At 43.7% G+C, this 21644-nt stretch overlaps 1 protein-coding gene across 1 annotated transcript in view; it reads right to left on the reverse strand.

Annotated features, from left to right (window-relative positions):
- Positions 1–9344, reverse strand: part of PDZD8 (PDZ domain containing 8) — a 117665-nt gene extending 108321 nt beyond the window's left edge. The window contains exon 1 of the mRNA XM_025396821.1: positions 8208–9344. Within this exon, the coding sequence (XP_025252606.1) occupies positions 8208–9079 (872 nt within the window). The 5' untranslated portion in view covers positions 9080–9344. The remainder of the gene's footprint in view (positions 1–8207) is intronic.
- Between the last annotated feature and the right edge of the window lie 12300 nt (positions 9345–21644).

Below are 21644 nucleotides of genomic sequence, written 5' to 3' on the forward strand. Positions count from 1 at the left end.
CTTTCAATGTACACATATATAGCTTCTTTTTTTGGTAAACATTAAAACAGGTTGTGGGGGATGTATTTTGAGGATTTTTTTTTTTAAGTTCAGAGCAGGGATCAGTGAATCTTTTCTGTAAAAGGCCAGATAGCATTTGTGGGTACATAAGGTCTGTCACCACCACCGCCACCGCCGCCGCCACCACCACCACCACCACCACCACCACCACCACCACCACCACCACCACCACCACCACCACCACCACTTCTTTTAACAACTTCAAATATAAAGTTGAAGAATGTAAAAACCATTCTTAACACAGGGCCCTAATAGCAGCTAGTTTGCAGACCCCTGGTTTAGAGTAACAGTTGGTTTATCTCTGAAGAAATAACAGAGCATGAGATCTGGAAGTCCAGGACCTTTCAAGTTCAGGACTTTATGTCACTAATCCTCTGAAAATCTCATATTTCCACATCTGTAAAACTGAGATTCTAACCTCTCCCACACAGGAGTTTTAACTATTGAGGTTGCAACTGCATGGAAATGCCCACACAGTGCCTAATGAATACTTAGCAAACAATGTTTTATTACCCCCACCCTGCTCATATGATACATTGTTAGTAATACTTGTAAATCAACATTTAGTGTTTGATCAGGCATGCTCCTTCAACACAATCTACTTTATAATGATCCGCTTTGGCTATTTCCAGAAGACACTGTGGCTTTTACTGATTTGAATTTATAGCCTCCCGGCAGGGCATGAATCACACCTGTAATCCCAGCATTTTGGGAGTCTGAGGCGGGCGGATCACTAGAATCCAGGAGTTGGAGACCAGCCTGGCCAACATGGTGAAACCGCGTCTGTACTAAATATATGAAAATCAGCCAGGAGTGGTGGCATTCGCCTGTAATCTTAGCTACCTGGGAGGCTGAGGCAGGAGAACTGCTTCAATCTGGGAGGTGGAGGTTGCAGTGAGCCAATATTGCGCCACTGCACTCCAGCCTGGGCAAGAGTGAGACTCCGTCTCAAAAAAAACAAAACCAAAACAAACAAACAAAAAAAACTATAGCCTCCTCAAAATGATTACTCTCCCCTCAATGAGTAAATCAAATTTCTAGAGCAAATATTTGTAATGTATCAACACGTTATTCTCCATCTAAAGTGTTTTAAAAGCTGAAATTAAAATAATTCAAAGCAGCTTGAGGAAATCCAACGTGCAAGAAGTAAAATCAGCACTAAACTGGGTATTTAGGTGGAGTACACTTAGGTGTGCTAAGAAAGCTAATGCGGTATCTCACGCCTGTAATCCCAGCACTTTGGGAGGCCAAGGCAGGCAGAGCACCTTAAGTTAGAAGTTCAAGACCAGCCTGCCCAACATGGCAAAACCCTGTATCTGCTAAAAATAAAAAAATTAGCTAGGCATTGTGGTACACACTTGTGGGAGGCTGAGGCAGGAGAACTGCTTGAAGCTGGGAGGCGGAGGTTGCAGTGGGCCGAGATCATGCGCCTGCACTCCAGCCTGGGCAACAAGGAAAAAAAAAAAAAAGCTAAGGTCACAATGTATTATATACAGTACCACAGTAATCAGGTGTTTGCCTTAGCAGAGCAGAGATATTGATCTCTCCTGTTTCAGTTTCTCACAAAACTGAAGGGCTTAAATACTTCCAATGCCACTAAAATGAGCTTTACATGTTCTTTGTTTTCCCTAGAAAGACTAACCCTGTAAGAGCATGAATTAGTTTATAACCATTTTTATCACTTTTACTATACTCACCACAACACTAGGTAGTATGCACTAAGCACTTACTGAAAATCAACGACTATTTTTAAAATCACATAATTATTCATCTCCAAGAGACAATGATCTGCAATTTAACTTATATAGAGATATGACAAGAAATATAGAGATATGAGCAACAGCACAAGAAAAAGCACAACAGGTTAAAAATTAGCTATTACAAGATTATTCCAGCATAGCTAGAGTAATGCACAATGTCATTGTCTATTCTCCCCAAGTATTAAAGGTTAGTTAGAATTCCTATCAACATTAATAAGTAAAACTATCATTATTATAACCACCAAGGAATTTTAGTAGCTATTTTAAAGTATTTTCCAATGTGTAATATAAAGGAAAAAAGTATGAAAAAGTAAATAAATACAACATATTACACTTGACTTTACAAATGATTTTGTCAGTTTTCAGTTAATTTACTTTGAAAGATTTTGAGATATGGATTACTCAGTTCATTAAATTCAAATATACTGTCAATAAGTTGATGCCCCCCTTTTTGGAGATCAGTGAAGTAAATGCTTATCTAGTTATTAATGACCCATCCCACTAAAGCAAACTATCCACCAAACTCGAACAAAAAGGAGCCGCTATCTACTTACTATCACTACATGGTAGAAAAATGGATTGCATTTCAAGGCATTTTTTTTTTTTCTGGCAGAATGACTTTTTAAAATTCAACATTATATTGACAATAGTGTTTTGTTTTTTTTTTGAGACAGTCTCACTCTGTTGCCCAGACTGGAGTGCAGTGGCACGATCTTGGCTCACTGCAACCTCCGCCTCCTGGGTTCAAGCAATTCTCATGTCTCAGTATTCCCGGCAGCTGGGACTGCAGGCGTGTGCCATTTTTAGTAGAAGCGGGGTTTCACCATGTTGGCCAGGCTGGTCTCGAACTCCTGACCTCAGGTGATCCACCCACCTTGGCCTCCCAAAGTGCTGAGATTACAGGCATGAGCCACCACACCAGGCCTGACAATGTCCTTTATTTATTTATTTATTTTTACTTTTTGAGATACAGTCTTGCTCTGTTGCCCAGGCTGGAGTGCAGTGGTGTAATCTCGGCTTGCAGCAATCTCTGCCTCTCTGGATTCAAGCGATTCTCCTGCCTCAGCCTCCTGAGTAGCTGGAATTACAGGCATGTGCCACCATGCCCAGCTAATTTTTGTATTTTTAGTAGAGATGGGGTTTTGCCATGTTGGCCAGGCTAGTCTCGAACTCCTGACCTCAAGTGGTCCGCCTGCCTTGCCCTCCCAAAGTGCTGGGATTACAGGAGTGAGCCATCGCATCTGGCCAACAATGTCTTTTAAAAAATAAAATTGCTCAATAACAGTCCCTTCAAAAACGTAATTAAAAGAAGGATAAAAATGATCACCCTCCCTCTCCACTCCAGCTATTAAGTCTTCCCATTTTCACTAATTAGCAACAATAATGCTCCCTATTTACTCCTCCAGTAAGAGTCTCAAATTCATATTATTCCAGGCCAGGCAAGTACCACCAGTTAAGCACAGCAAATAAGGGGGGACTATATTTGCTGTCCACCTAGGAGCTTACACACTGAGTTTCAACCCCAAAGCTGCTACTACAGTCCATCTCTCCATCCTGTTATTGCTCTGAGAAATGCAGAACTGGCGCTACAAGATATTCCAATTTTTCCTAACAGAAGCCACAAATCCAAATCACACAGAATCTTCCATTTTTTAAACAGCGCAGGCCAAATAAAAAGTACCTGCAAACTGAATCTGCTCATCTGCATACAGTAATACTCCAGGAACAGAAGCATCAGTAAGAATCTCAAATATCTAACTCCTAAACCCTAAACACAGCTCCCCACCCAGAGACTATTACTCAGACTTCATGTTGAATATGAATTATCCATGTAGCAAAAGAACATTAGTGGTAATCTTTCTCCCTTGAAGATGGATTCTGAGGTTCATATTTTAAAAAATATTACTATTATAATATACTAAAGTATTTTAATAAAAAAAATCAAAACAATTAACACTGAGGTGGATGAATGAAATTCCAAACTTGAATAAATCTGTAAACATATTGTCTACATATTATAATTCATTTTGTAAAATAAAATGTTTTACAAACATTGTAAGTTTGTTAATTTGGGCAAAATGAAGTGTCAATCAGCTGGGTCCTTAGAAAGCAACCACTTGAGCAATTTAGCATCTCTAGGTGAAACATTAGGAACTGGCAGTCCAGACAGGCTGCTTCACTTTAGCAAACGAAAAAGGCAAAATAAATAAAGGGGGAAAGAAGTAACAACAATGTTAACTGGCAAGATATTTCTGTTACATAATGATTACAAATGCCAAAGGATCCTAAGACTCCATACAATTCTCTTTACTGCTTTAGCTCTACTAAGAAGATTAGACAGCTAAAAAAGAATAAACTAGGCTGGTCACAGTGGCTCACACATGTAATCCCAGCACTTTGGGAGGCCAAGGTGGGCAGATTGCCTGAAGTCAGGAGTTTGAAACCAGCCTGAACAACATGGTGAAACCCGTCTCTACTAAAGATACAAAAATTAGCGGGGTGTGGTAGCACATGCCTGTAATCCCAGCTACTCAGGAGGCTGAGGCAGGAGAATTGCTTGAACCTAGGAGGTGGAGGTTGCAGTGAGCCAAGATTGTGCCACTGCACTCCAGCCTGGGTGACACAACGAGACTCCATCTCAAATAAAAAAACAAAAACAAACAAACAAAAAAACACTAAGAAGGATAAAATAGCAAGACCTTCTATTTGGAAACACAATCTGCTCAATTAAAAAAGAAATGCTATGTGGGACAGTACCCAAAGAGCCTCATGATTTACTTTTAAAAGGATCCTCTAAAATGACCAATTTAAGAAAAAAAATCAGCTTTATAGTCATACTCTTCTCAAGAGTTCTAGGTTAGTTTGGAAAGATATCCCACATATTATATCGATGGCACGCTTTAAAAAAGAATCACTTAAAAACAATAGTTTGTGTGTTTGTGTGTGTGTGTGTGTTTTTAAAGGTGGCCTGGCCTTATCAGAGCTGGGTTTCACCACTTGAAAGCTGTGTGACTTTAAGCAAGTTATTTAACTACTCTGAGCTCCATTTCCTCATCTGCAAAAAAAGATGAACACTAGCTAGTATAATTTTCCCTATGAGAAGTATGCTATATCTTAGATGTATTGTAATTCATTCTCTTATCTGAAACTTGAATCAGTCCCACACCATCATCTGTTTGTTTATTTATTTATTTACTTATTTATTTTGGAGACGGTGTCTCACTCTGTTGCCCAGGCTGGAGTGCAGTGGTGCCAACTCGGCTCACTGCAACCTCTGCTCCCAGGTTCAAGCCATTCTCCTGCCTCAGCCTCCAGAGTAGCTGGGATTACAGGTGCCCGCCACCATGCCCAGCTAACTTTTGTATTTTTACTAGAGACGGGATTTCACCATGTTGGCTAGGCTGGTCTCACACTCTTGACCTCAAGTTATCTGCCTGTCTCAGCCTCGCAAAGTGCTGGGATTACAGGTGTGAACCACTGCACCTGGCCCATCACCAGTTTAAAACACTGGACAGAACAGCTACACCGACAAGAAGTCAACACTTGCTGAGGCAGCCCTTATCATCGTCATACTTGTTATTTTCTCCTACTAAGCTAAAACCAGCTTCCTAGTTACTTCAACCCCATCAATCCCACTCTAGTTTAAATCTTACAAAGGGCTGGGCAAGGTGGCTCACACCTGTAATCCCAGCACTTTGGGAGGCTGAGGTGGGAGGATCAGTTAAATGAACCCAGGAGTTCCAGACTAGCCTGGGCAACAAAGCAAGACCCATCTCTACAAAAAAAATTTTTTTTTAATTAGCCAGGCGTGGTGATGCACACCTGTGGTCCCAACTACTTGGAAGGTTGAGATGGGAAGATTGCTTGAGCTCAGGAGGTCGAAGCTGCTGTGAACCGCGATCCTGCCACTGTACTCCAGCTCTGGGCAACAGAACAAAATCCTGTCTCAACAAACAAACAAAAAACACAAAAAAATTACTAAGTATAGCTAATTCAATTCTCACTAGACTCTAAGCTTCTTGAGGGCTGAGTTCAAGTATTGTTCAGTACTGAAATCCCAGCACCTACAACAAGGAAAAGCATATAGCAGGTGTACAATAAACATTTACAGATTGAGTGATACACTCTGTGCAGCTGACTGAGCATTGAGATGCCATCTAGTATAAATAGCACAGATGTGTGTACTTCTGGAAATTATCATTTAATGCTTCACGTTTAGAAGTTGAAATATCATAACCAAAATCATGCTGTGCTTTTAAAAAAAACCCCTTCAGATATAAGTGAAAAGCAGTTTTGATATACTTTTAAATGACTGTTATTCAATGATACAGATCATAGTTTTTCAAAGTAATAAACTTCTCAATGCCTCCATAACTCTTATTCATAACTTATTTCAGATTTACCTAAATTCCAAGTCTACATTAAAAAAAAAACCTCAAAATGATATGTAACCTCACTGTCACTGGCTATTCTACAAATTTCAAAATAATCATCTAGTCAAATTGTATTAACTGAAAGCTACCAGAAAACAGCATAATTGAAGTTGTGATAGAATACCAAAATCTCTAGCAACTTTTTCTCACGACTTTTTTGGTAACACACTGCTATAAACAAACATCTCTCGCTGCTTAAACACTAGAACCCAGTTATAATTTAGTCACTGATATTCCAGAGATTAAAAGTAGGTTTCATAAAGTATGTTCTACTTCATAGAACGAGAAATCAACCACAGTGAACAACCAGTTCACCACCCTCCATAAATCTATGGAAATATTTCCATTACAAAGTAAATTTCTCCTGCCACCCAAGTTTTAAGCTGTCACTCTGTGCTGTTGGCCTAAACAAAACGTAATTGGTAAGGTACATCTGCCACAACCACAAGCCAATAATCCATTCCAAACCCAAAATATTTCTGGACTATCTTGCTCCTGAAAATTGACACTGGTAGAAAATTGGTGATCCAGAAATAGGCAACTTCCACTAAAAGGCAAGTAAAATTAGGTAAGTAAAATACAAGACTGACTTAATTTTATAACAAAGGGCAAAATTTTAAAGGCTCAAATGTGTTAGTGAATACAAAATTAAAGGAGGACAGAAAGAGAAATTAAAAATTCAGCTTTTTACAAAAGAGCCAAACAGCACCTTCCACTCCGCCTCTAGCCCTAAAAAAGTCTTTCCCCTTCCACTCCTACAATATTAAAACAAAATTTATATACTACTCAAAACTGTATGCTACAAACTTTAAGCCATCAGATGCCGGAGGGCTTAAAAAAATTAAAATCACTACCCAGCATTAAAATACAATTTGCACAGTGATTTCAAGTCCTTTGAGAGAGGAACTTACAGTCACAGAGAGTAAATGCTTGATGGGCCGAGTCTGGATCTGTGTTCTACAATCTACCCAAAATGGGCAAATGACATTAATACAAAATGTAAAGTACACTATGTACCGGCTTCCAACTCCTTTCCCATCTGCTATGGAAAGTATTCCTGGGCCGGGCGCGGTGGCTCACTCCTGTAATCCTAACACTTTGGGAGGCCGAAGTGGGCGGATTACTTGAGGTCAGGAGTTCGAAACCAGCCTGACCCCATCTCTACTAAAACACACACACACACACACACACACACACACACACACACACACACACACAATTCAGCCGGGCGTGGTGCCACGCGCCTGTAACCCCAGCTACTTGGGAGGCCGAGGCAGGAGAATCGCTCGAACCAGGGAGGCAAAGGTTGCAGTGAGCCGAGATTGCGCCACTGCACTCCAGCCTGCCGCGAGACTGTCTCAAAAACAAAAACAAACCAAAAAAAAAAAAAACCCACAAAAGGATTCCTTTGCAAGAGCTACCACCTCTGCCTTGAAAGGTGTCAAACCATCAAAGCCAAAGTGGCTTGCAATGGCAAATGAGCACAGACCTGGGCTATAAGCACACCCTTCACGCGTGTACTGTGTCCAGGAACAATTTCTCAACGCGGCCAAGGTGATGCTGCAAAGCCAGTGACGCGGCTGCCCTCAATGCAGCAACCACAGAGAGGGAGACTTTCTCAACAGTCCCAGAAGCGACTCCTGGGGATTAGGGCAGGCTTCCCTTCCATTTCCAATATGCTGCTTATAAAAGGAGACGATTCTGCCCGCGTTGACAGCACCTTGAGTCCCCATGAACACGCGAAAAGGTTTCTACCTCCTATCAGTGCCGTTCGGAAGCAAAGTCAGTGTTCTCTACTCGCCTTGATCTGGGGCCCTGTCCAGGGTGGGAAGACCCCAGAAGCAGGCGCCAGGACAGAAAAGAGCTTTTGCCCTTCCCAATCCACGCAGCCAGCAGCGTCCCGCCCAGGCCGGGGTTCCCGGCAGCCAGGCCCCCTCCCCGACCTCGCGCTCACCTGATCTTGTAGCTCGGCAGGGTGTGCTTGCGCTTGATGATCTTCTTGAGCTGGTTGACGATGATGGAGGTGAGCTGGGGCATGGGCCGCCCTTCAAACTGGGAGCGCACCTCGAAGTCGATCAGCGGGTCCTCCACGAAGGAGAAGAACCAGTGGGTGAAGGGCACGCGCGTGAAGACCAAGCGCAGCCTCCCCACCACGCGGGACAGCTTGACAAACAAGTAGGCGGACTTGCCAAAGACTAGGTCCACGTCGATGGCCAGGTGGAAGCCCCCGTTGTACTCCACCTCCGCCTCGAAGGCCAGCTCCTCGGGGCAGGCGGCGGGCAGCGCCTCCCCTTCGGGGCCGTCGGGCTCCCCGGTGGCCGAGGGCACGACGGGCCGGATGAGCCGGATGGTCTTGATGAAGGGCACCGTCTCGCCCAGGAACACGTCCCGCAGGCTCAGCCCCTCCAGCAGGCGCCCGGCCGTCTTGGTCTGCAGCAGCTCCTCGAACTCCACCTTGATCTTCTTGGTGACCCAGCGGCGGGTCAGCGCGGTGTCCCGCAACTCCCGGAACAGGAATAGGATAGTGGCGTTGAGGAAGTAGCAAGTCTCCCGCGTCGGCGGGGCGGGGGTCTCTGGGGCCGCGGTGGGGGTCGCGCCGCCCTCAGGGGCCGCTCCGGAGGGCTCCTCATCCCGGCCGCCGCCATAAAGGTACTCCCTCAGGAGCAGGCCCGGCACTGGCTTGATGTAGCGGAAGCCCTCGCCCGCGCGGGCGGCCTCGTCCGCCGGCGGCTCGGGCTGTCTGCGGTACAGCAGGAGGAACTGAGCGAGGAGCGTGAGGAAGGAACCCAGCACGGCCGACGCCAGGATCATGAGCAGCAGCCCCATCCCGCCACCGCCTCCGCCTGGGCCCCTGCTCCCGCGCCCACAGCGCCGCTTTCTTCACGCCGCCGCCCCCGCTGCCTCCATCTTGAGGACATCGGGCGGCTGGGTCGGGACAAGCGGCTCCGTGGGCCTCGTCCAGAGGCTCGGGCCGGCGCGGTGCGGCGCCCGAGCCCGCAGCGGCCCGCGCCTCCTCAGACGCTCCCGAAGGGCCGGTGTGGCGGCGGCGGCGGCGGGGCGGGGACCGGCGCCTCCCTCAGGCCTCCGCTCATTGGACGAGCGGCGCGTGACGTCCGAGGCGTGCTCGCTCCCGGCGGCGTCGCCCAGCAGTCGGCGCCCGGGCGCGCGGACGCGGACCCTCCTTCACCTCTCTGCGGCCCTTCCAGCCTCGCCCCCCGACAACGCCAACATTCCAGCCCCCGCGGCGCGCGCCGCCACCCATGTGGCCGTCGCTTCTGAAGCTGCGGTCGGGATCTGGGAGGACGGCTGGGGACGCGGGCTGGTAAGGAGGTCCAGCGGAGCGGGCCTGACGCGTTCCGGTTGCCGGCCATCCCGTTATCCTCTGCTGCACCCATCCCCCGTCCCTGGCCGCAGTCCCCGCGGTTACCTCCGCAGCGGCGTCGCTCATCCTGCGGTGTACTTCCACTCGCGCCCGTGACAGCTCGGCTGGCGGCGGCGCTTTCCCTCCGAGCAGCACCGCAGAAGATCTGAGCGGGCCTTTCGGACCCTTCCCAAGCCCACGGAGAGAGGGGACCAACTACCTCAGAGGCCGCCATCGCGGACCGGCCGTCCCCCCGGCAGACGCTCTGCGTCCGCGGAGGGTGGGCCCTGGGAAGGAGGGACGCAGGGAAAGGGCGCGCCACACGGAATGACTTTCCCACCGAGGTGGATCTTCGAAATTTCAGGGAGGAGGAAGTTGAAAGGACAGCCGGGAGGAGAGATGCGGAGTGAAACGAGTTTGCCAAGTGATTGGAAGATTAATATGCGACTCGCCGTCAGTCTTTGGTTAAACCGGTAGTCCGTCTATGAGGCAGTTATTCACTGTTATCCCCCACCCACTTGACAGATGCCAACACTGGTGCAGACAGCCTGGGGAGGTTGCGTGGGGTCGCAGAGTGGACCCTGGTTTATCTAACACTAAACCCTAAGCTCTTGGTCACTACTCGCTACCGTAACACAGAAACTGCAGTTATAAGGAGGCCGGTGGGTTCCCTGGTGTTCAGGAAGGGAGAACTGGGGAGGCGGATTAGGGAAGACGTCAAGGAATTTTGCATAGAGTAGTACCTTAACCAAAGCCACAGAGCTAAGCCAGGTTGCCCAGCAACAGCGTTACTCCTCATGCCCTCTGACTACTTAGTGGTTACATCATAGATGCGTATCCCTCCAAGCACGTGGAGATCCAGTCCTGCGGGAGTTAGATATCCGTACTTTAAACGCTGATTCTGGCTGTACCTAAGGAGCCTGAGCAGGGCTCCTCTCTAGCCCTTGAAAACCTTCAAGCCAGCCGGGCGCGGTGGCTCAGGCCTGTAATCCCAGCACTTTGGGAGACCCAGGCGGGCGGATCACGAGGTCAAGAGATCGAGACCAGCCTGGCCAACATGGTGAAACCCGCCTCTACTAAAAATACAAAAATAACCGGGTGTGGTGGTGTGCGCCTGTAGTCCCAGCTACTCAGGAGACTGAGGCAGGAGAATTACTTGAACCCGGCAGGCGGGGGTTGCAGTGAGCCAAGATCATGCCATTGCACTCCATCCTGGGCGACAGAGCAAGACCCTGTCTCAAAAAACAAAACAAAACAAAACAAAAAAAAAAAACGAAAAGAAAAAGAAAGAGAAACCTCCAAGCCAGGGTTCTCTTTACAGTAGGTGATTATACCATAAAAACAGACCTGACCCAGCTGGGGCAGGTACAGAACTTTGGAACCAGGCCTATCATGCCCAGGTATGAAACCAGAATGGCTTCCATTACTATGAAGACATAAGATAGGTGTCTGCTGAGGAACCATGCTCAAACCATGGCTGAGATTTTTCGGAGATCTTGGCAACTTCTGTTCTCTGGTCACCTCTGGTTCCTGACCTCTGCTTCTGGGCGGCCCTCTGGGGTCTACACTGTTTCAACTCAAATGAGAAATGTAGACCCTTCTATGATATCCACCATAAACCGATTCATAACATTCATGCACCATTGCATATTATAAATGTTACAGAAGCTGGAGGTAGGGTGGCATGAAAGAGAAGTTACTCACATTCCTGAGATATAAAACCTTCAAACTGTATATTGATCCACCCCAAGTTGCAAAATATTCTTCATCCACCTTGCTTCTCAACAAGGAAAGTTTGTGGTCTTCATGGGAATGAGTCCTCAGTTTCTTCATCTTGCAGACTCCTTTCTTTTCTCCCCTCCTCTCACTTCTGTACTCCTCAGAATACCTGTGAGAATCTCCAATCTTCTCAGTTTGTTTTACAGAGTCAGAGTCATTGCATTCCCCAGGAAAACTTGTCCCTTTAGGGACACACTTCAAATCCATGAAGGAGCTCAGCAAACCTTTTGGGAAGGTAAAAATATTCTCCCTTGTGTGAAAAGTGACTAACATTGATTAAACACTAATAATAGTAATACAGAGAATTGACCACGTGCCAAGCACCATGTTAAGCATGTTATTTAGAAATGTTTAAATATTTTAAACATTAGAAATCAAAATGTCATGAGTTTTTAAAAAAATCTAATGTGCAGTCGTGTACCACCTACGGATGTTTTTGTTAATGACAGACTGCCTATAGGGTGGTGGCCCCATAGGATTATAATACCGTATTTTTACCATGCCATTTCTATATTTAGAGATGTTTTGATACACAGATACCATTGTGTAATGGTTGCCTGCAGTATTCAGTACAGTAACATGCTGTACAGATTTGTAGCCTAGGGACAATAGGCTATTATACCATATGGCCTAGATATGTAATAGGGTTTCCCATCTAGGTTTGTGTTAGGACACTCTGTGATATTCGCACAATGATGAAACTGCTTGAAGATTCACAACTTATGTCTGTTGTTAAGCCACACTTGACTGCATTTGATGCTTAAATTAGGGGATAATGCTCTTGATAATATTGGTGTTAACATGCCCTTTATTTTATGAAATTATACTATGTTAATAGAAACATATTTGTTTTAATGCTGTTTTCTGGAAGAGGATAAATTCAGCAACCCTTCCCTTTTTTTCTTATATTAATGCTGGTTCATAGAAACTCAAAAGCCTGAGAACCACTGGCCCCAGCTCTGAAGATCGATGATTCTGAATAGGTTTTTAAAGGAAGCAGTTGTGCTTAGCCTGCCTGCTGACTTTGTAATGTGTTTTAAATGACATCATTGAAATTAAGCTGCCCCAACAGCCTTCATGGAAGTATCTATTTCAAGGTTAAAGTCAGTTGAATACTGGAAGATGAGTTGCATATAAGACATTCTCACCAACTAGAGGGATGCATGGACCACTGGTTAACTATGAATTATTCCTGGTGACCGCCAAAAATAATGAGAAAGCCAAACCATGTAAATGTACAAAGTTTGTGAGTAGCATGAAAGCAAATTTGATTTTTTGAAAGATGTAAAATAATGCAAATATAGTAAAATATGGAGGGAAACATAGAGTTTATAAGGTTTGCCTAACAAATGATACATCATCAAACCATTTTGTGAACTTGGAGAGTTCAAATTCAACAACTATTTTTTGAGCGTCCAACAAGTACTAGGCTCCAGAGATACTGAATGAACAGGGGCGCTGTTCCCCAGGTGGAAGCAGACACACATCAGCATAACTCTGATAGAGGAGATAATGCTCTAGTAGAGGCACATGGAAGATACTATGGGAACAGAGCCTTCTGGTTTAGGGGCAGTGACAATTGATTGCAAGGAACAGCAACTACCTCGGGCTAACTTATAACTAAAACTGGATTCATGTTAAGGATGCTGGAATATCTCCAGGAACTCAGCTGCAAGATGTTCATAGAAACCCCAGAGTGAGAAAACTGTCTCTCACTCTTATTTCCTCTGCCCCACCCCCACCCAGTACCTTATTTCTGCATCTCCCTGCAGGTCTGTGCCATTTTACTCTAGAAGGCTCTTGGTTTCTACTCCCCCATTACCCTCAGCACACAGGTGCTTTGGAAGGCACCAGCTCTCTATCTAGATCTAGAGGGTCCTATGTTTCTGATGGCCAATGCAGCCTGCGAGCTCAATCTCAAATCCTGGCAGAGAAATCTCCAATTGGCTCTGCTACTCCAATAATTGATGACCAAGGAGCTTGCCTCTTCTGGGCTGCTGGTGGGTGGGGCAACTTCTTCAAGGAGTGGGAGAGGATTGAGAAGACATAATGGGCAATGCTAGCTCAGTACGTGATGAGAGATTCTTGCTGGGGAAGGTGGGGGGCTTTTGGGGCAAATGGAATTTGCATTGGCATTTAATGATTAGAAGGGTATTCTAATCAGAAGGAGATAAAAACTCACAAGTTGGAAATCCAACAGTCGGAGAAATTGAGACCAGGATGATTGGAAGAAGGTGGTATGAATAGGTTGGTGCATCAAGGAGAGAAGGGAGATGGAGGTAGCATAATAAAGTAGACACAAACCAAATTATGGAGGGATTAAATCTCAGGGCAAGTTTTTATTCTATTTTGCAGTTTTTGTGAAGTCTTCAAAGGTCTTTAAGCTAGAGAATGGCATTAACACTTTTCCTTCCATCTACACCTGCAAAACCTCAACCCCAAATGAATCCAACTATCTACCTCCTCCCCTCTACATCTATAATGGTCTTCATTCTTATTAAGGCCCTCAAGGCAACGCAGACATTTTTCTCCGCTACCACCTTTATCCATTTTCTCTCCATTACCAGCATCTTCTTCCATTTCCCATAACAATGCTATTAAACCTCAACCAGGCTCAGCTCTTTGATCATGCTCAGGGGAGGACCCTCCTCCCACTTCAGGAAGAAAAAACAGGCCCTTAGGCTGGCCTTTCCTCCGCTGCTTGCTTCCCTGGTCGAAGCTCACCTGCATGACACTCTCATGTTTTCATGCTTCTCTTCTGTGGCAAAAAGCAACCATAAAACAAAGCAAAAACTTGTTTGTCCAAGGGTAATCCTGGTAATCCCCCTACTTGTGCTGTGGATTCCATTCCTCTCCAGGGTCAATCTCCTCTCCCTCAACACATAAACCAGATTCACTCTCCCCATCTTAAAAAATGAAAACAGAACAAATCCAAAGACCATCTTCCCTTAAGCCTTCCAACTTCCACCTTTTCTCTTTCTTGCCCACAGAGTCAAGCTGTTTAAAAAAAGTAGACAATTCTGTCTGATTGCTTACTTCCATTTACTCCTTAACCCTCCATAAGTTGACTTCTGCCTGAACACCTCCCCATCTTGCCAAAGGCCAGCAAGTACTGTATGGCCACAACCAATAGAGTTTTTTGGTTCTTATCAGAGTTCTGAGGAACATCTGACAATATGAGCCATTCCTTCCTTTTTGAAGTCCTACCCATTGACACTGAAGAGTATCCAATCAGGTCAAACTTTAAACACATTCTTCCTTTTTTCGTTGTTAGCAAGAGAAATTACCACTCTAAAGTTGCCTGCCACTTCTGTGTCTAGAGCTAGTGATGTGAAGTTGCGTTGGAGAAAATCTGTGAAGAAACCTCTGGGTATAGGGTGACCAACTGTTCCAGTTTGCATGAAGAGGGTTTCTGGGAGCAAGACTTTCAATGCTAAAATTAGAAGTCCTAGGAAAACTAGGACAAGTTGGCCCCCCTACATGGATGGTATCTTTAGGAATGAAAATAATAGGTGAGTTGCTTCTTACCCTTCTGGGGAAAGAAAGTAGGCCATGCCGGCCCGTACCCTCATATGCGTAAGAGCCAAGGGACCTCCTGGAATTAAGGAGATCAAGACCCTGACTCCTATCTTTTTGCTTTTTTGCTTTTTAAAATAACAGCTTTATTGATACATAATTCATATATATATACACATATACATATATATATACCCATTTAAAGTGTACAGTTCAGTGGTTTTTAGTACGTTTACAGAGTTCTGCACCCATTGCTACAATCAGTTTTAGAACATGTTCCCCACCTCAAAAAGAAACCTTATATTCATTAGAGTCATGCCCTTTTCCTCCCTCCAAAACCCCTCAGCCCTAAGCAGCTGAATTTACATTCCATCTCCATGGATTTGCCTATTCTGACATTCCACATAAAGGGAATCATACAATGTATGGTATTCTGTGACTGTTCTTTCACTTAACATAATGTTTTCAAAATTCATCTATGTTGTAACATGTATTAGTATTTCATTGCTTTTTATAACTGAATAATATTAAATTGTATGAATATAACACAGTTTGTTTATTCATTAATTGGTGGACGTATGGGTTCTCACTTTTTGGCTATTATGGATAATGTTGCTATGAACATTTGCTTACAAGTTTTTGTGTGGACATATGTTTTCATTTCTCTTGGGTATATACCTAGGGATTAAATGCTGGGTTCTATGGTAACAGTAATTCTTAGGTTTTGAGGAACTGTTAAATTATTTTCCAATAGTTTGTGTGGGTTTTGTGGGTTTATGTGAGTTTATGTGGGTTTTGTAGTTTATGTGAGTTTTGTAGTTTTGTAGTTTATGTGGCTTTTGATTTTTCCACATCCTCACCAACACTTGCTGGTATCTTTTTTATAATAGTCAGCCTAGTAAGCATAAAGTGGTATCCCATTATGATTAATATTTGCATTTCCCTGATGGCTAATGATGTTGAGCATCTTTTCATGGGTTTATTAGCTGTTTGTATTTCTTTGGAGAAATGTTCATTTAAGTCCTTTGCCTATATATATATATATATATATATATTTTTTTTTTTTTTTTTTTTTTTGAGGCAGGGTCTTGCTCTGTTGCCCAGGCTGGAGTGCAGTGGCATGATCTTGACTTACTGCAGCCTCTACCTCCTGGGCTCAAGCAATTCTTCCACCTCAGCTGCCTGAGTAGCTGGGACTACAGGTGCATACCACTGTGGCCCACTTGGCCTGTTTTTTAATTGGGTTATTTTTCTTCTTCATTATTGAATTGTAAGCATTCTTTATATGTTTTAAATATAAATCGCTTGTCAGATATATGATTTGCAAATTTTTTTTCCATTCTATGGGTTTTCACTTTCTTGATGATGTCCTTTGAAGCAAAAAGGTTTTTAATTGTGATGACCAATAAAGCAGAAAGATTTTTAATTATGATGACCAATTCATTATTATTATTATTATTTTGCTGCACTTTTGGTGTTGTATCTAACAAACCATTGTCTAACTTAAGGTCATGAGGATTTATGCCTATGTTTTCTTCTAATAATTTTATCATTTTAGCCCTTATATTGTGATCTTTGACCTATTTTCAGTTAATTTTGGTGTCTGGTATGAGGTGGGGTCCAACTCTACCTTTTGCATGTGGCTGTCAAGTTGTCTTGCACACTTGTTGAAGACTATTCTTTCCCCATTTAAATGTCTTGGCACTTTTGTCTAAAAATCAATGGACTGTAAGTGTGAGGGTTTTTTCCTGGACTCTAAACTCTATTCCATTGACTTATATGTCCAGCCTTCTGCCAGTATCACAGTCTTAATTACACTATAGCTTTTTAGTGCGTTTTGAGATCAGGAAGCGTGAGCCCTCCAACAATTTTCCAAAATTGTTTTTGGCTCTTCTGACTCCTCCCTTTTGAGACTCAACATTATTGACACGTCACTTATGAGTAGAAGTGGTCACTAAGGGCCAATGAAAGACTCAATAAATATTTGCTTAATGTCTGAAGAAAGACTCTGACCTGAGGATCCGGGTTCAATAGTGTGCCTTGATTGCTTTGTAGGGAGGCTGGTTCAGGGTACTGGGTATGGCTAACACTGGGCCCTCCTTCTGGCCTAGTCATCCTGACACTCTCTGTGTGTGTACATGTGTGTTTGTATGTGTGTATGTGTGTGTATAGTTTGAGAAAGCCCAGCCAGTTCTAGGGTACAGTAAAGAAAACATGAGACATGCCATGAAGTTAGGGGAACATTATGAAATCCTACAGCCTTAAGGAAGAACAATCAGTTCAAACTTCACTGGCAAATCCTGAACAAGAACTGGCTCTTGGGAAAGGTCAGGTAACAGCAACACCCTACAGCACTAGCAGCAGAGAATGGATGCCTGCACGAGATGTCTGACTTTGTTGGTAGCAATAAAAGCATAACAGCAATGATGAGCTCCAAGCATCTGGTAGCAAACTGTGTAGCCCTCCAACCTCAAGGGATATTAGAAGAGTCTTGGCTTCTGTGATAAAAGGAGAACAAACAGGACCCAATGACTAAATTCAGTTAGCTCCTGAAATTCATCCTGGAATAACAGGATGGGTGCTCAGAATGATAAGAATTATAATATTAAAGGTTATATACCATATTTGTATGAGGTGGTGGGGGCACCATTATTTCCTACTTTTCATGTTTCTAAGTGAAAGGACCTCAATCGACAATAACACTTCTATCGTTTCTCCACTGCGTTGATCTGACTTATCTGATTGGTGGGTTTAGGAGAAAATCCAGGCATAAGTGTCTCCACCCCTTCTGAGTTCTCCTTGAGACACTCTGTCTGCAGGAGGCATGTGTTCTACTCAGCGGTGCCATGTGAAAAGGGTGGCTGTGCCTATGGTTGTTTAGCTTGGCCTGTGCCTGTGCCTGTGAATTTAATTCCAATGTGCGTTTTTAAGCTACCTCTGCCAATCAGCCTTAAACTAGTAATAAAGCTAACATTTTGAGCTCCCTCTACTTGATGCCCATGCTCACTCTTAATCGGTTCAGAACTCAGCTCAGGAAGAGGAATGCTACTCATCAATTGATCACTAAAACTATTTACATTATTTTATACCCTTAAGTGATTAAACATTACTAAAACTCCTGTCTGTTTTGATTTGGTTTCATGGCTTCTATTCCTCTACTAGCCCATAAAGCATTAAGTGATTCTATGATCCTCAACTAAGCCATCTTCTTTTTTTTTATTATTTTTTTGAGACGCAGTCTCGCTGTGTCGCCTAGGCTGATGTGCAGTGGCGCAATCGTGGCTCACTGGAACCTCTACCTCCCGGGTTCAAGCAATTCTCCTGCCTCACCCTCCCAAGTAGCTGGGATTACAGGCACATGCCACCAAGCCCAGCTAATTTTTTTTTTTTTTGAGACACAGTCCTGTTCTGTCCCCCAGGCTGGAGTGCTGTGATGCAGTCTTGGTTCACTGCAACCTCCACCTCCTGGGTTCAAGCAGTTCTCCTGCCTCAGCCTCCTGAGTAGCTGGGATTACAGGCGCATGCCACCATGCCCGGCTAATTTTTGTATTTTTGGTAGAGATGGGGTTTCACCATGTTGGCCAGCCTGGTCTCGAACTCCTGATCCCAAGTGATCCTCCCACCTCGGCCTCCAAAGTGCTGGGATTATAGGAGTGAGCCAGCGCACCTGGCCAGCCGTCTTCTTTTTTTACTCTACATCCTTTACCTGGATGATGACATCTTCTCCAAAGGCTTCAACTCACACTACTCCAGCCACTTCTTTCTCCTGCCTATTCCCAAAACATCTCCAACTCAACCTGACTGTTTTGAAGTGGGCAGGTCTATGCAAAGCTACTCCCAAAGTCTGAGAAAGCTGAGAAGCCAAAGAAAGAGGCTGACATATCCAGTTCCTTAGAAAAAAACATTTACTAGGGTCTTTAAACAGAAGCCATATCTGTGCCTCAAGACAAGATAGTGGATCTCAGTGCTATTACCATTCCCATCTTCCCACCGCCAGGGTTTATATTCCATAGTAAAAGGGTGATTGGGAAGGGATGAGTAGGAAAAGGTAAATACAATAACATCAAGGTGGTTTGACCTAAGGGCAGGATTTACTGTAAGTACTTGTTCCTCAACAAAGAAGAATAGATAAATGGGAAATCTTAGAGGTCTTTCTGGAACTGGAGTTAATCAGAAGCCAAAATGGTGGATTCAAATCTAAGATGGAGTTGCTTTAGTCTCCACACTGCCCAAAAAAGAAGTCTCCCTTCTGGCAGAGACCACTAGTTGCCTGCCCAGTGTCCATTCTCCCCCCTTTTTTAGTAGCAGAACTCCCATTTTATCATAAATGCCAATGCACCTAGCTAAGAGACTCATTCCTCAAACTCCCTTACAACTAGATATGTCCATGGGACTGGTTTCTGATCTGTAAGAAGTGTTGTGGAGGGCCTTCTGGAAGTCTCTTAAAGGGAATTGACTCAGCTGGAAGCTATACCGTTTTGCTCTTCCCTTTTGTTCCTCCTTCCAGCTGTCAGGAATACAGTCAGGATTTTGGGAGCTCCAGCAGCTATTTTAGACTATGAGGTAACTTTATGATGGAAACCATATGCTAAAGATGGCAGAGCGGAAAGATGGATGGCTGGATCCCTGATGACTTCTTGGAACTATCATAGCACCCCGGATTTTCTGTTTTTTTCAAACACAATCTGAATTGTTTCACCCTGTAACCATCCCTCCCAAGCTGTCTCCTCCTCTGTGTTTTCTGTTTTCACTGATGGTCGCACCATTCACCCAACTGTTCAAGCCTTAATTGTCCTCCTTACTCCTCCACATCGTTTTAATTCTGTCTCATTAGGATATCTCAAATTTGTCCCCATTTCTCTAACCCCATCACTAGAGCCTTATTTCAGGCTCTTTTCTCTTGCAATGAACTTTACTTCTTTAGTTGTATCTTAACTGTTATTCTGCCTGTCTTGCTTTCCATACTGTTACCAGAGTGGCCTTTCTTTAGTGCAAATCTGATCAAGTTACTTCACTGCTAAAACTCCTCCAATGACTCCCCACAGTCGTATTAATAATAATGGCCATCAAACAAGAGCACAGTGAATTGGAAATACTGTGCTAAGCATATTAGAAGTGTTTATATTTTCATAATTGCCCTTTTGGGTGAGTATTAACATCTCTACTTTATGGATGAGGAAATATGTACTTACGTGGACAAATAACCGCCAAAGATCACTAAGGTAGTAAGTGGTGGAGCAGAGTCTTGAATAGCTCTAACCACAGAGCTTCTTATTTTAGGGCCATATTCCTTGAGGATATAGTCCAAAGTCTTTAGCATAGCAAAATAGACCCTTTGCAATCTGACCTCTGCTTCCGCTTCTACCTTCTCTCTCACTACTCCAGAAGCAGATTTTAAAGCTGTTATTGATGAATTTCCTTCCATTAAAGTTAGGAAAATGAAATTATAATAAACTCTGGTTTTGGTACAAATAAAATATTTAACTTTAAAATAATGTGAATATACCAACTTTTAAATTTTCAATATATTGTCAACTACTTTAATGTTCTGAAAAAATAAGCCATTAAAATGCATAAAGGAGTACACATTTTTCCTTTTGTCTCAGGCTCCAATATTCCCTGACATGGCACTATCAGATCCTGTCTATATTTTTCATGGATTTCTTATTTTTATTTAAGTATTAAAGACGTTGCCTTAAATACGCTTTATCCTGATGACTGAATTTTTTGGTGCCCTCTTAAATTTCGTGCCCAAGGTGAGTGCCTCACTCTTCTCACCCAATCCTGGTCCTGCTTATCAGCCAAAGGACTCATTTGCAGCCCCTCTCTCCAACACACAATGATCTGTCTTATCTTCGTTTTGCCATTCTTGCCTAGCATATCGTAGGTACTTCATACGTATTTGTGGACACATGAATGAATGCTGTTTCTTTCTACCACAACAGCCATTGGTCACCCACTCCACTGCCTATTGCCCAAACAACTCTTACTTGGCCTTTTTCAAGATTGAATTTGAGTGTCACCTCGACCAGGAAGCTTTCCCTGATTGCCTAGGCCTCCTTCTCTCCTGACCTCCTCTAAGTCTGGATAATGAGCTGCTCCATTTTATTCAGTGCACCCTGAACGCACTTAGGAAATAACAGTCTTTACCATGTTCTGAGGTTCCCTGTTAGTTGCTATGAACCACAAGTCTTTTTGTGAGCTCCTCAAGAACAAAGTTGGGGGTTTCTCATCTCCATATTCCAGCCTCAATACCTTCTAGGGAGTATGTTCATAGGATGGGTGGATAAATGTATGTATGTATGGGTGGATGGATGGGTGAATGGATGGAAAAGTAAGATCTGTTTCATGATATAACTGGTAGTAGACTGCAAGGGAAGTCTGTACTGAAGGGGAATGAGACTCATGTGGAATCTTTGCTAGAATCCAGGTAAGAGTCAATCAGGGCATCAACCCGAAATAACAGACAGGATCCCAATCCAGTTTTAAAGAGTTTATTCAAACACAAAGCTGAGAATACCCATTCAGGTAACACAGACTCCAAAGGAATGGGATCAGTGCTCCAAAGTTACAAGTTAAAGTCTTGCTTATACAGGTAGAAAACAAAGAAATTAGTAGGATTACAACATTTTGTACATGAGGCTGGTTTATGAGTTGCAATAAATTGGTTACTTACAGTTTGTTTTCTTTTCCATATGGCTTGTTTTCATTTCCTCTCTAACTTAAAAGAGTATA

Source organism: Theropithecus gelada, chromosome 9 (assembly GCF_003255815.1).
Source record: "Theropithecus gelada isolate Dixy chromosome 9, Tgel_1.0, whole genome shotgun sequence".
Lineage (NCBI taxonomy): Eukaryota > Metazoa > Chordata > Mammalia > Primates > Cercopithecidae > Theropithecus > Theropithecus gelada.